The 15,845-nt window shown below is 46.1% G+C and overlaps 1 protein-coding gene across 1 annotated transcript; it reads left to right on the top strand.

Moving 5' to 3' along the window:
- Positions 1-1,237: 1,237 nt before the first annotated feature.
- Positions 1,238-15,429, top strand: LOC138631244 (forkhead box protein K2-like). The gene is made up of 9 exons (XM_069716064.1): positions 1,238-1,678; positions 8,366-8,560; positions 9,381-9,534; positions 10,869-11,015; positions 11,162-11,355; positions 11,722-11,927; positions 12,127-12,369; positions 12,470-12,661; positions 13,590-15,429. Exons 1-9 carry the CDS (start codon positions 1,386-1,388, stop codon positions 13,784-13,786), a joined length of 1,821 nt encoding a protein of 606 aa, XP_069572165.1. The 5' UTR covers positions 1,238-1,385; the 3' UTR covers positions 13,787-15,429.
- The last annotated feature ends 416 nt before the right edge of the window (positions 15,430-15,845 follow it).

Raw genomic sequence — 15,845 nt, 5'->3', positions numbered from 1 at the left:
TAATCAGTTAAGCTTTTAAAGATTTCACATCACAAAGGACAAAGAACTACCATTTCCTTTCTGCCCTCCAACTTAAAATGGGCTTTCCATGATCCATTATTCTCCTGATAGCTGAGCTGTTGTTGTTTTTTTGTTACCTCCCCTGCTGCGTTCACTGACACCACTTTGTTCACACCTGATGACTTTCCACCTGGTCAGAGGTCTTGAGGGTTGCAGGAGCGCACGTGCGCACGCGCCCACACCACTCCAGTGCAGACAGTGTTTACAAACAAGTGGCCTGCAGATGGCAGGGTCACCCCCCCCCTCCTCCTCCTCCTCCTCCTCCAACACCTCCACCCTGTTGATAACGAGGTCCTGCAGACAGCGGGGTCCGATGAAGCCTGTTTGTTTGTCTGTCAGGGAAACGACATGTGTTTGTGTTGATTACAGATCGTAGATATAATTATATATATATATAAAATAAAAAAACAACAGCTAACTTCATATTTACAAAGTTACAAGATGCCGCAAAGGGAGCAACGTGCAACGCCAGGCGTGGACTCTGTAGTGGAAGAGGAAGACCCGTCATGCACCGTGGATCTGCTGCTGCGCCCAAACACCCAAAGCAGAAATAAATCACATCAACTCCCTCCAAGCGGGTGATCGATTCCGGGTTTTGGATCCGCGACGAACCGGTGATACCGATGCACATCCACGGATCATCCATTATCTTCAGCTGCGGCGGTTGTCGCGGCTGATTTGCACGTGTAAAAACGGATCAATCCGTTCCTGTTTTTTTTTTTTTTTTTAATGTGTGCGTTTGACACCATGCCGTCTCTTCCTCCCTCCCTCCTCCTCCTCCTCCTCCCTCCTCCTCCTCCCTCTAGCATATGCGCGTATAGCTACACACCAACCGACCTTGAAAAGTGTCCTCGGATATACCTCTCGCGTGCGGATTGGTCGGACTCGGAACGCTGCGCCGGCGTCCCGCGTTCTGATTGGTGGAAAGGACCGTCAGTCGAGCCGTGCCCGCCTCCCGCGCCGTGTGGTTGGCTCCCCCCGCTCAGCCTTTCTCTCGGCGGTGGGTCGAGCCGCTGTCCTGGCCTCGCATGTTCCCCTCCAGATTTCGGTTTTTCCATTTGATGCCCTTCTTCTACTTTTTTGCTCCAATTTAAACGCCTCTGAAAAGAGGCCACGAGTCGGGCGGCCGGACGACCGGTGCTTTTAGTTGCCCCCCCTCCCCGCCCCCCCCTCCACCCCATCTCCCCCCTCCTCCACCACCTCCCCACCCCTCAGCATTTTTTTTATTTTTTTTTTGGCGTTTAGACACTCTTCCCCCACCACCACCACCACCCCTCCACCACCACCACCACCTCCACCCTCCTCCTCCTCCTCCCCACCGAAGCATGGCCGTGGTGAGCGGATCGTCTGGGCCGGTCGCCCGGCTCGAGGGCCGTGAATTCGAATACATGATGAAGAAGCGCTCGGTGACCATCGGCCGGAACTCGTCGCAGGGCTCCGTGGACGTGAGCATGGGCCACTCCAGCTTCATCTCGCGGAGGCACCTGGAGATATTCACCGCCAGCGACGACGGCACCGGCAGCGGCGACTTCTACCTGCGGTGTCTCGGTAAAAACGGGGTGTTCGTGGACGGAGTGTTCCTCCGGCGGGGCGCTCCTCCTCTGCAGCTGCCGCGGATGTAAGTTGAACATGTGGACGCTTTAGCTCCCGAGTGTACCCCTCCTCCTCCACCCTACCACCACCCTACCACCACCACCCTCCAGCTAAAAGTGAATCTGTGACCCAACATTTTTTTTTTTTTTTTGGGGGGGGGGGGGGGGTGTTCAGCCGGCGGGTCAACAGAGGGACCACGTGTTTTAGCATGTTAGCAAGAAAGTCCCCGCATCCTGTTTTCGACGCCGTTTTCTTTGTTGACATTCCTGTTAGCAGCTTTCATGTTAGCCGCCTGCCTCCACATGTCAGCCCGGTGGTTCACGTAGCATTAGCCGCATTCACGCAGGGTCTCCGCGGGGAGCCGGGTGGTCCAAACACCCTCGTTTTTATTCTCCTTCTCCTTCTTCTCGTCACGTGGACGCCCTGAAGTCAGAAACGTGTTCTCGTGATGTTGTAAACATACTGTGGTCGTTACCAAACACGTTAGCTAGTTTTATAGCTTTGTTGCTCCCCCCCCCTCCTCCTCCTCCTCCTCACCCCTCACCCCCCCCTCCCCGTAGTTTGTGAATGGAGCTCCTCTCGACCCCATAAACGTAAACAAACCGGTCCCCGCCCTGCTGTGTCACAGCACCGCTTTCCCTGCGCCACCTCTGACCTCTATTCACGGGAGCCGAAGTCACGCCAGCCGGTGTGTTTCTCCAATAATCACCTGTCGTTAACTATTCATAAAGAACTTGACATCGATATGTCCCTGCAAAGTTAAAAGGAGAAGTTTTCGCAACGGGCTTTTGGTTGAATTTCCCGAGCTGTGTCTTGCAGGTTGCAGCCTGCACTGAGACTTTTCAGGCTTGCTGTTGTGAAATATTTCTCCTTCTCTTCACTAATGAGCCCAGACAGTAAAAAGTGACTGTTTTGTTTGGATGGAAGCCAGGGAATACAGATAAAGTTGTATGTAATAATGATCTAGGTATGTACCAGGAAACCAGTCATCATAATTGGTTTCATCCAGTGTTTTTTCTCTTTTTCATTGCTGTACCCCCCCCCCCCCTAAAAACAACGATTAATTTGAAGTCATTAGCTCTTTGAAACTGTTTTTCTGCCATGTTACAGACCAAACAATTTAATTCATCTGCAAATAAATCCTGAATTAATTAGTTTTTTTTTTTGATAATGGTTAATTTAAATAAACTAAATTCGTTAAATTTTACACAATCAAAAGAAGGAAGCAGGACGAGGGAGATTTATGTTTTGATAATGGAATTTGACTTGTAATTCCTGTCATTTAAAATGAAAAACTACATGCAGAGTTTTAAACTTCAAACACTTTGTGTTTGCTCAAGTAAATAAAAGCCAAAGCAGTTTATTTACACTTTGTCCAGACAGCCTTGTTTGGAGTTTTCCCAAAATGTGGGCAGAGTTTATTCACTTCTCTGTAATGTAGACAAACCTTCCAGCTTCTGCCAACCCCAGACTTTGCAACACTGCTCTCAGATATTGTGCAATCCCTCAATATGAAACTCCTTTTTATTTTATTTTGTATTTTCTCCCCCCCCCCCCCCACACACACACACACACACACACTGAAAGAAGAACTTGTTTTGACTTGATGCAATTTTCTAAATTGGCCCCTTTTGCACTAAAAAGCATGTCGAGTAAACGTCTGTGGCCACATCACGTCGATGCATTTCATTATGTAGCAGCAGCGTTTGTTTTTGTTGTTTTTCCTCGTATTGATCACACCGACTTGCCAATAAGGAGCTTTTAATCAGTCTGTGCTCCACCTGACGGAGGCTTCATGTGCTTCACCGTAAATCCTCCAGCTACAGGAAAGACCCCTAAAGATGTGGTGCAGCTGATCGCAGCACATTGACAGCATGCAAGAACTTGGGGGGGGGGGGGTAAGACAGGTCAAAGGGCTCATATTCCAGGGATTCCTCTCCAGTGATGTAAACAGAGCAACAAGCCTTCCTTCCTCCCCCTTCCTCCCCCAGATTCTCTCCCAAGTTGGTGCTCTTCCTGTCACTCTGTCCTCCTTTTGTTTACATTCTTCTTTTTTTTGCAGGGTGGGGTGGGGTGGGGTGGGGTGGGGGGTGAAACTCAAGTGAAAGCCTTCAACTCAACTGAGCTTTGTTTGTTGCAGCTCCTCGCAGCTTAGCAGCGTAGCAACTGTGTGTGTTTGGAGTTCAGGCCTCATTGTTCTTACAGGAGAAAAACTAGGGCTGATAAAGAGGCTTCAGTGATTGCATACACGAGGGGGAAGGAGGGAGGGAGGGAGGGAGGGAGGGAGGGGGCGGTCGGATGTTCAATAACAACATAAAGCACAGCTTTTCCCTTCTGTGAGCCTGATTCAGATAATAAACATGCAGGGTTATGAATTAAAAGTGACGTGTTGCATGTAGAGCTGAAACTACTTGTAACAGCAGTTTACTAAAACAGCCAGTAAACAAAATCCGATTCTGATAGTTTTATCCTATCAGATGTTTCCTGAAGCTTTCCTAACTTTACACGTTATTTTTTTCTTTTCTTTTCTAGATTTCTTCTTCTTAAGTGTATGGAGCCATTTTGTTATATAAAACATTAGTTCAAGTGTTTAGCACTCTTTAATATACTTAACAGTGTAGGTTTTGTTATCACTTTTGAAAGTCTGAAATTAGCACTGATGTTGTAACTTTTTCAAACGGTGCTCTGTCTTCGTTCACAAAAAGAAATCGATCGATCAATCAATCATCTGTACGCAAGCAAGAATGACAAATAGTCATTAGATCATAAAAATTCAATAGTTTATGTGCCTTTTGTCCTGTCTTAAAATATATTTTCCTGTTTTTTTTCTGGAGGCAATACGTAAAAACTGTTTACCAATTGCCATTAAAAAAACAAAACGAGAGAAGACGTAAAAACAAAAAGCCGTTACTAACAGGCTGCGGTGAAACGCGTGCTGCTGCGAGATTAGATGCTTCGGTACAAACAGCGGAAACAAGCCTAAAAGTTCTGTATGGACATTTACAAAAGTAAGATGCAAAGCAAACGCTGCAGATCGTCAGTCTGACACAGCTGCGCACCGAGCAGACGATCCGATGTTGGATACGCAGAGCAAACGACGGCTTCTCGTCCCAAAGATGAAACTGAAGACGCGCATTTCATCAGCTGTTTACAAGACGGCGAGTTCGATGGCAATTCGTTGAGCCCGAATTTATGGCGTGAGCGCGAGACGAGGAGCGTCCTTCAAATCAATCCAATTGTCTTTTTTGTCCCAAACTGCTCATCCACCGTGAGGTTATGCTGCTTTTCTTTTTATCTCGTTGTAGTTTGTATAGAAGCAGCTAACTAATACTTTCATTATGAAATCAACCTGCATTTCTCCTTCAATTGTTTATTTCACATGAAAACGAGGAAAAACTCCCTTCAGAATTGGTCCAAACAATTTAGCTAAATATCAGACTCGTCAAAAGTTGTATTATTACTGTCAATTAGTTGATCATTGGGATTTGTCTAAATCCTCTTATTCCCATGTCATTTAGCTGCAAGTGTTTTGGTCCCGTACTCCCATGTTAACGTAGCGTAGAGCTGCGATCGTCGACAGCATGCCGACACTCGGGGAAGAACCAAAAAGACACCGAACTGTTTTTTTTTATTTTATTTTTTTTTATATATATATATTTTCTCTCTTCTCGATATATTTAGATTTCATTGTCCCCACTCTGTCAGTTCCTAGAAGTTAAAAGCGTCAGATGTTATTTAAGGATCCTCCGTAACTTTGATCTGCTCTGCAGAGACGACTCAACCCTTCCTGAAAGACTACATGCATCACGAAAGTGCCCCCCCACCCCACCCCACCCCACCCCCACCTCACCGGTCTGGCTCCAGGAAGTGTTTTCGGTCTCCTGCGAGCGGCGAAGCTAATTTGAGATGTAGGTGTCGGGCGTACAGTTCGTTCAGCAGATGCCAGCTCTGCGAGGACCTGGCAGGAGAAAGTTGCTTTGCCTGGCAGTCTGCAGCTGAGTGGAAACCAACGTGTGCTCGCACCGTCTCCGGGGTGTCGGTCCTCGCAGCCAATTAGTCTTTCTGTTCAGAGGTGTCCGTAAACGTTTCAGACCTCCTTCCGCCGTTTCCCCCTTCATCCCCTCTGATATGAACGCAGACGACGGGCCCCTTTAAATTCAATTCAACTTTATTTATATAGCGCCAAATCACAACCATTCCCACATAAGCTAGGAGGGAAAAAAAACTCCTCTTTAAGGGAGAAAAACCTCCAACAGAGGGAAGAAAAACTCCTTTTAACAGGAAGAAACCTCCGACAGAACCAGGATCAGAGGTGGGCGGCCATCTGCCTTGACCGGTTGGGGTGAGAGGAGAGCAGAGAGAGAAAAGGACAGCATAGAGATAGAAGAGAAGAACTGTTGGTGGAGACGACAAGCGCAGAGACATGCAGCTCCATGACGGGACATCTGGAAAAGAAAGAACAGAAACTACGTGAGCGAAGGAACTGAATGGAGACAACAGACAATAAGAAAAAGATATGGGAGAGAAAAGGATGGTGAGGTATGAGTCAGTTAAAGAGTAGGAGGAAAGAAAAGAAGCTCAGCATGTAACGAGGTCCTCCAGCAGCCTCGGCCTATAACAGCATAACTAAGGGTTGGTTCAGGTCTACCTGAGCCAGCCCTAACTATAGGCTTCATCAAAAAGGAATGTTTTGAGTCTAATCTTAAAGCTGGAGAGGGTTTCTGCCCCTCCAACACAAACTGGGAGCTGGTTCCACAGGGGAGGAGCCTGAAAACTGAAGCTCCGCCTCCCATTCTACTTCTGGAAACTCTAGGAACCACAAGTAGACCAGCGTACTGAGAGAGAAGTGCTCTGCTAGGATTATATGGTTCTATAAGATCTCTGAGATATGATGGAGCCTGGTCATGTAGGGCTTTGTAAGTCAGCAAGAGAATTTTAAATTCTATTCTTGATTTCATAGGAAGCCAGTGAAGAGAAGATAAAACTGGAGAAATATGATCTCTTGATAAATCCCATCAGTACTCTTGCTGCGGCATTTTGGATCAGCTGCAGGTTTTTAATGAGTAATTTGGACATCCTAACAACAAGGAATTACAATAAATAAATTAATCAAATCCAAAACATTATATTCCCGATAAACAACCTCGGTGTTTCTTGGCAATGTCCTTGTTGTTGTTGTTTTTTTCCCCCCTTTTGGATCTCAAAGGAAGTGAAAAGCTTCCAGGCTCTCTCTAACATGGTTGCCAGCGGCGTACACCCGTTGCGTTGGATCGCGCAGGCGTTCGCGGACGGCCTCGGAAATACCGACGTGCCCCGGGAAGAGTTCGTAATGTTAAAAAGAACGAAAACGAACGAAGCACCTCACGACATGAAACCCGGACGCGGCACGCGCGCTGTCGGCCGACCCGTTGGGAGTCCCGGCCGTGTTATCGTTCACGCAAAAAGAAGCTTATTCGGCTGGTTTGGGGTGGAGCTCAGCTATGTGAGTAAATGTTGCTAAACACGAGCGGCTCACGGACACTTTCATTTTTGTAAAAGTAGCTCTCGGAGGGGAAAAAAGAAAAAGGTTGGGAGGCCTCTGATGGTGCAAAGACTTAGTTGAGTTCATGGGTTGGTCCGTCATGTGTTCCCCTGTCCGGTGACACCCGGGCCTGGCCTGCCTCTCTGAACTTTGACCTCAGCCTGGTGCGGTAACATCGGTTAACGCCTCATTTTGGTGCCATTACCATGTTTCCGCAGGTTGCGGGTTTATTTTTTAAGTCATCAAAACGATTTAATCATTTATCCGCAACTGTTCCATCAAACTGCTTTAAAAATCCCCCCAAAAACAACACGGCGCTCCTCTTCAGGTGGTTTGTTGTCACGGTGATCAGCAAACACTGATCAGCTGCTTTTACCATATTTGCATGAATGAAGGCGGCAACAATAACCGTTATTTGCTGAGGGAAACGTGGGACATCCGGAGACAACAAACTCTGTTGAACGCAGCCTGTTTGCGGCATCGTTTTTAATGCAGCAAATAGGAATCCTGCATTGGAAGGAAAAATGGAACGAGTCCTGACCCTGTTTTCTGCAGAGTGGTGAAAGTCATTCTGGAAAATGTCGGTATGCTCAGAGGATGTTGAGAGATAACAGAAGAGTTTAATAAGATAAGATTTCTTTTAACAAATAACCACCAAATGTCCGAAAATGATACGTTATCATGTTAATTTGCAAAATTATAAAGGATAACGCCATCATGTGCTTTAAATCCAAGATCAGAACAGTAGGATTTATCTCTGCTGTCGGGTGCAGTCTGTGAAAATATTTCATTTTCATGATATAAAATCGCTGATTATGTTGATTTATCAATATTATTATCAGAATAATTAGAAAATATCTACAGGAAAAAAAGTTTAATCTGAGGCACATTTTGTTGTTTGCACTCCAACCACATCTTATATTTACCACGTGGCCTAATTCAGCTCCGCTGAGGCTGCCCCCTCTGAAAACAGGGACATATCGGAGTGCCATCAGGCCCCTGCATCAGTATTTCAATTTAATTAGCTCGCACATTAAAGTCGGGCAGAGAATCCGTAAGCGTTTTTTCATGTCATCCGGCTCTCGCATACAATTTTGTGTTTTTGTTTTCATCGACGGTGCTGCTGTCGAGGTGTTTTTGTTTTGTTTTTAATCCTACGTCCGTGTTCTTTTTTGTGTGTGTGTGACGCAGGTGCACGTTCAGGTTCCCCAGCACAAACATCAAGATCACGTTCACGGCCCTGTTCAGCGGGAAGAAGGTGAAGCGCGAGGCGCCGGAGTCTCCGGTGAAACCAGTCCAGCCGCAGATCTCCCCGCTGACCATCAACATTCCCGACAACATCGCTCACCTCATGAGCCCGCTGCCGTCGCCCACCGGCACCATCAGGTACGCGGCGGCGCCGCATGTCGCGGAGTCCGCAAAGTTGATTTCAAAGTCAACAACAAAAGTCAGCAGCTTAATATATTTATTTTCCCAGAATTTATTTCTGCTACACATTGAGTGCTTTACTTCCTCTTTTATGAAAGTTGATATGCTGTGAAAAGCACCGGGGACAACGATGGAAAGTCCTGGATTTGTTGTATTTGATAAAAGCACTTGAATGTCGTAAAGAACTAAACATCAATCAGTCATCGATATATCGCAGATAGACCTTTTTTTTTTTCTTCTTCTTCTTCTGTGTCGTAATGTTTTCTGATTCTGGATCAGCGGTTCAGAAAAGTCTCTCCCACGTCGCCGCACCTCGTTGACCTTGAGGCGTCGGCTGACCTTGACCTGGTGATCAGTTCAGGCTTAGTTCTTGGAGTCTGAGAGCGGCGGCTCCGTCTCGGACCCTGAGATCCTCTCAGCCTCTGATCTCAACCAGATGGCTTTAAAAAAAAAACACACACAAGATTCTTCTTTCAGTGACGGTCAAACAACAAAGTGTGTTTTACTGTTGACAATTAAACACACACGGGAGTCCTGAACCGCCGTCGCTTTGTTTGGTTTACCTCCCCTCCTCCCCCCCGAGGCCTGAAACAATCATTAAATATGGAAACGCTCCGTTACATTAAGTCGCGCGGCCTCTGCAGCACAAGGAAAAGCCACGCTCGTTTTATCTCGGGTCGAAGCGACTCGAACTCCAAACCTGTCGGTTGTTTCCCGTCTCATAAATGATCTCGGCAGCTGACTCGTCTTTGTCTTTTTTCGTGGTTCCCTCCCGCAGCGCTGCTAACTCCTGCCCCTCCAGCCCGCGGGGCGCAGGCTCCTCAGGCTACAGGATGGGCGGTCGCATGGTCAGCTCCGCGGAGCTGCAGCTCATGAACGACAACTCCCAGCCCGAGAACGACAAAGAGGCCTCCGGAGGGGACAGTCCCAAGGTGAGAGCTGAAGACGAAGGCGTCCCACTAGTCAGGGGGGGAAACAAATATTTATTTTATTAAACCGTTTTACAGACAGTTAAAGTCAGGGTATCGGATCGGGATCTTTTTTCTGGCCCCAGTTACGGAGAATCAGGGAATTTAGTTTGCACGTTAAAATTTGAGTTGCAATTTATCAAAATATATATAAATATAATAATGTTTCACCGGTTTCCTCGTATTACCTGAGTGGTTTTATCCTATTTCTGTTCATCAACAAATAGCAAACACCTCCGAGTCAGGAAAACGTCCTCACTTTAAAATGTGGCGGCGAGTGTTGTTCAGTGATGTCACTTCCCTCTGAGATGGAGATATTGATGTTCTTTGTCTTACTCGGTCGTACCTTTCAGTTTCTGGCTCCTTATTAATTAAGAATCTCCTTCATTTCTGTCATTAATTATTCTGCCAAGTATTTTTTCACTAGTAACTGTTTATTCTATAAATATTGTCAGAAAAAACATGATAAAAACAAACATTTCCCAGAGTCCATTGATCTCCGTGAAGAAGCTGGAACCGACAAATGTGTGGCTTTTTTTTATTTTTGCATGAAAAATATTTTCCAAGTGTTTTTCTTTTTCAGCTCGAAACATAAATTCACCATCCGACCGTCTCGTTTCAAACAAACTCCCACACGCAAATCAAATCTGTCCAGATTTTTTTTTTTTTAATGTCGAGATCGCTGCAATCAGAAAATATTTGACTCAGCAGCAGCTTTTCTGATAAAAATAGAATATTTTGTTTTCCTTATTAACAACATTATTATTATTAATCACTTCTTTCTGTGATAATAAACATGCTTTTTAAATCACAGACTGTATTCTCAAACAAAGTGCAACACAACTGTGAGAGCGTCACGGTCACTTAATAGGAACACATTTCCATGAACTTCCTGTTTTGCTGTGGTTTTTTTGTACCAGTTTATTGTGAAGAATTCATTTGAATTTTTCAAAATTGGAAGTTCCTGCAAACATGGTTAAACTTGTATTCATTATTGCAATATTATTATATCTTGAAGGGATGCAACAAGTCTTTCAGTAAAATTTCAGATTACATTAGATATTTATGATTTACTTTAGTTTTGTTTTTTTTAAAGTCTGCAAATATGCTTTTACATTTGATAAAAAATAGATAAAAACAAAGTCCTGATGGAAAACATCACATGACACGTTGCTGTCGATGATACAGGAACAAGGAAAAGAACTGGACCTGTGTTTTAGTTGGAAGTTTGTTTCCTATGTTTTGTTGTTGTTGTTCTGTCGTTAATGAATCTGCGTTCCTCGTCTCCGCCCCTGCAGGACGACTCCAAACCTCCGTACTCCTATGCACAGCTGATCGTCCAGGCCATAACGCTGGCGTCGGACAAGCAGCTCACACTAAACGGCATCTACAATCACATCACCAAGAACTACCCGTACTACCGGACCGCAGACAAGGGCTGGCAGGTCGGTTCTGGGGGCTCGCCTTACACACACACACACACACACACACACACACACACACACACACACACACACACACACACACACAACACAACACAACCTGAATCGTAATCAGAGTCGTTTTTAACGTGTCGTTCCTCCCGCCGCAGAACTCGATCCGTCACAACCTGTCGCTGAACCGCTACTTCATCAAAGTGGCGCGGTCGCAGGACGAGCCGGGCAAAGGCTCTTTCTGGAGGATAGACCCGTCCTCGGAGGGCAAGCTCATCGAGCAGGCCTTCAGGAAACGAAGGCCGCGGGGCGTCCCCTGCTTCAGGACCCCGCACGGACCGCTCTCCTCCAGGTCTCACTGATATCACCAAAACAAAAACACAAATTCACTGCAAATGGACGCGGTGGAAAAGCTGCTTTTGTCAGACATGTTGTGACCTCATTGACTTTTGGTGCAGGATGCTTTGAAGTTTACATATTAATACAGCAACTAATCTACAGGGTTGTACAGCCTGTTTTTTGCCCTCATCTTAATCTGAAGAAACCAGCAGTGATTTTTTTTTTAATTGTTGTTTTTTTGGTCTTGTTTTTATATTTACAGACTAAGTTAACACCTCCAGACTCCATATTTCTCCATTTAAAAAAAAAAAAAAAAATCATCACTGATGCTGCAGAGTCGAAGTACTTACTGATCCACATTTCTCCTCCTCCTCCTCAGGAGCGCCCCGGCCTCCCCCAACCACTCGGGGGTGCTCTCCGCCCACTCCAGCGGAGTCCAGACCCCCGACAGCCTATCGCGGGAGGGCTCCCCGGTCCCCCTGGAGCTGGAGCCCTCCGCTGCTCCGGCCCCGGTGTCCACCCCGGCGGCGGTTCAGCCCAAACTGGCGGTGATCCAGGAAGCGCGCTTTGCACAGAACACAACAGGTACGAGTCGGCGCTTCGCTTTCAGACGGCTTCTTTTTAAAAGTCGGTTTTAAGAAGTTACGAAGATGCAGAACAAAAAGTGTTGAGCTGCAAAACTGTAAAAAAAAGCTTGTTTCACTGAACGTCGGAGGAGGTTTGTTTGAACGTGGTCTCCTCTCTGGCCCGTGGTCTCCTCTCTGGCCCGTCCTCCCGCCCGCAGGCTCGCCTGTCAACAACCAGCCGGTACTCATAGCAGTCCAGCGTCAGTTACCTCAAACCATCAAGCCGGTCACCTACACCATGGCCTCCCCGGTGAGCACCAGCACCTCCCAGCCCGCGGTCCAGACGGTCCACGTCCTGCAGCAGATCCCGGCGGGGACCCTGAGCACGGCCGTCCTCGCCCAGCCAGCCGCCATCATCAAGAAGGAGCTGCTGGAGAACGGGGAGCACACGGAGGTCAAAGGTGACGCGGCATTTATCCTGTTTTTAATTGTTTTTATTTGAGTATTTCTGCATTTGTTGTTTTTTGTTTTTTTTGTGACGTTTCCGTCCCCTCCTCTCAGTCAAAGTGGAGACGGTCCCCACCATCACCTCCATAGGCGCCTCCAGTCGCATCATCCAGAGCTCCCAGTTGGCCACGCCCCTGCAGACCGTCACCATAGTGCAGCAGGGCCCTCTGGGTCAACACCAGCTGCCCATCAAGGCCATCACACAGAACGGCACCCACAGCATCACCACTGCCATCCAGGGACCAGGTGAGACGCACAATGGGCCTCCAGCACCGTGTTTTTGCTTTGTTTGTTTCGCTAATCTTATGTGTAACTATTTTTATTGTTTTTGGGACAAACACGATTTTGTGTCACAGTTACAGCTTCACAAAGCGGCCAAATTATCATTATTTAAATTTGTTTTATTATGGATTCATCTGGTGAGGATTTTCTCAAATTAGACGTTTTACACAATATAAGTTTATCAAAGTGTTGCTCAACATCAGACGGAATAAAAATCACAGGACACAAAACAAAACATGAGGACATACACGAGCCGTAATTATATATAAAAAAAAATTAAAAATGATTTGAATACCGGTAGTCGGGTTGCAGCGGTTATACACGGCTATTAAAATTGATGGTTATCATACCTGCACAAGAGTTTATTACCATTTAAAAAACAAAATGCAACAAACTGAGATGATCCTTTTTCTCCTCGACTGCCTGTCAGACTCAGCGGTGGACGCCGCACACACACACACACACACACACAGACACACACGCACACACACACAGACACACACACACACATACACACACACACACACACATACACACACACACACACAATGAAATTGAAAGTGAAATTGATGGTTATCATCCTGTGAAAACTTCAGTACGTTGGCAAGATGCAGAAATGGAGCTCAAAAAGTGTCTCGACTATTAACCGCTTATTAAAATAGTCACTTTTAATCGTCTCGGCTCGACTTCCATCATGTCAGTGATTTTTTATTTATTTATTTATTTTTTATTTGGCATCGTTGCCGCGAACGAACCGCAGGAACACGAGTTGGAAGCGATTGTGACAGTTTTCCGGTTTTCCTCCTCTGTCCGAACCGCCGCTGCAGCCGAATGCTTCCTCCGTTTAACCCTCTCCCCCTCGCCCCCACACCTCCTCCCTCCTCCTGTGCAGCTCCCGTCGTGGCCAGCCCCCTCCACCTGCTGGCGGCCCACGCCTCCGCCTCCGCCTGCCTCCCTACCAAGCGGCAGAACGGCGACGGTCCGGCCGGCGAGCAGCCCGACGCCAAGCGCATCAAAGCGGAGGACGGCGCCGTCCCGGCGGTCTCGGACTCGTCGGCAGCTAACGACCAGGGCGCCCACCTCGTTTAAAAGTCTGTTCATCCCACACACACACACGCACACCACCACCACCACCACCCCCTCCTCCGCCCCCTCCCCTCCCCCGTCACGGTTTTGTCCCCCGTCGTTTGTTTCGTTCCTTCTTCTTCTTCTACCACTGACTCCCGCGGTGCCAAACGGAGAGAGAGAGAGAGAGGAATCCTTTTCGCTTTCAGTTTGGGGAAAGAAAAAAAAAAACAATAAAAAAATCAAATAAAAATGAAAACAAAAAAGTCCCACCCCCCCTTTAAAAGACTGAAAATGTGGGTCGAGAACAAAAAAAAACGAAAGAGAAACGGGACAGAAGATGAAACCCCCGAAGGTTGTCGCCTGCGCAGGAGAGGAGAGTGACTGAAGCACGACCACAGGAAGCCTTAACAACATTTAAAACCCCTTAAGAGCTGACCTTTGACCTCCAGCGACCCGAGGCAGGACGCCCGCCTTTTCTGTCGCCACCTACCTCAGAGCGAGACGGCGAGACTCCGGCAGGGCGACGGCGGCAGCATCGCGTGGGGGACGGCTCTCCGGACGACGTGACCAACCGAGCGACAAGTAACGACAAGCATTCAATGGTTAGATTTATAGTTTTTTTTATTATTATTATTATTATTATTATTATTAATAAACAAATACAAGAAAAACAGTCGGCGCCTTCAGAAAGGGATCAACTCGGAGCCAATATTCCTGAAACTCTTGGCAGCTAGCCTCTCACGATACTGACCTTCCTTAATCGCAGCTGTACGTAGATATGCAGTATTTTGTTGTTCAAAATGTGGAGCATAGGATTTTCTTTTTTTTTTCTTGCGTATTTTTACTTACCTTAGATATAAGTAATAATTTAATAATAAAAAAAAAAAAGGAAGCGTACAGAACGGCGAGGTCGGTGACATTTCGGTAACTAAGTTAGAGATCTCACTCTTTTTACGTGAACTTCTGTTTTTTGTTTTTGTTTTTTTCCGTTCGGTGAATCAGTGTAATAGTTTTGTTCTGTAAAACCTTTTCGTCCCCCCCCCCCCCAGCTCCGCCCCTCCGCCCCCGTTCTGACATATCCGTATGAAATTTGCTTCGTTATACCTACATATTTTAATACTTGCACAGATAACCGATATAAGCATATGAAATCTCCATGTGTAGTTCCAGATGTCGAACCTTTGCATGTATCCGACAACAGAGACGTTGTGAACTGTAAAAATTTGAACAGAGGTTTAAAAAAAAAAGAAGAAAAAAGAAGCCCTGCTTTGTCCAAACCAACACCTGCACTTAGTTAAATGTTTTGTGTTTTCATCTCCCTTCCTCTTCCTCTTCATTTTCTTCTTTTTGTTCCCATCCTCCTCTTCCTCCTCTACCTCTTCTTCCTCCTCCATCTTCTTCTTCCTCCCGGCTGTGTTGACGTTGTGGTGTTGGCAGACCCCCCTCCCCCTTTCCTCCCTCCTCCCCCCCCCCCCCATCACTTCCATTTGCTTGATTTTTTTTTTTTTTTTTTTTTTTTTTTTGCTCTGTTCTGGCAACCTGGCGAGTCTGTTTTTCTGATTGTACACGATCCAAACAAATAGTCAAAAAAAAGTGAAAAAAAAATTGATGTTTGTTCTGCTTCAGTGGAGAAATGCTTTTTTTAAATAAATTAATTTAAAGTCCTTTTTCTGTGATTTTTCTTTTTTTTTAAGGTTGTAGTTCTGGTTGTAGTTCCACTCCTGTCCACAGAGGGGCAGCACAGGAACGTCTTTAAGCTTATTGGACAAGTTACAGGAGCATTAAGATGGCTGTTTTCCTCAGGACACACGAGGACTCAGGTGCACAATATTTTAGCTCCTCTTAATATGTAGAACCAAATATTAGGAAAAAGGAAATAATACACTCAAAGTTTAAGATTCAAGTTTACTTAACAAAAAAACCCACAAAAGTTGGACTTCTAATGCAGAAAACTTGAATATAAGAACTGAAAGCGACATTAAAACCAGAAGAGGTTTATCCCCCCTCAAGATAAAAGACACTTTGAATATGAAAATGAATAACAATAAAGCCAAGAAAGCATTTCAACTGCTTCATGTTT

Source organism: Brachyistius frenatus, unplaced genomic scaffold, assembly GCF_029030835.1.
Source record: "Brachyistius frenatus isolate BFR_SWC_R1_liver_20210118 unplaced genomic scaffold, ASM2903083v1 Contig_151, whole genome shotgun sequence".
NCBI classification, from domain to species: Eukaryota; Metazoa; Chordata; class Actinopteri; family Embiotocidae; genus Brachyistius; species Brachyistius frenatus.
This window is presented reverse-complemented; position numbering and strand designations above follow the sequence as displayed.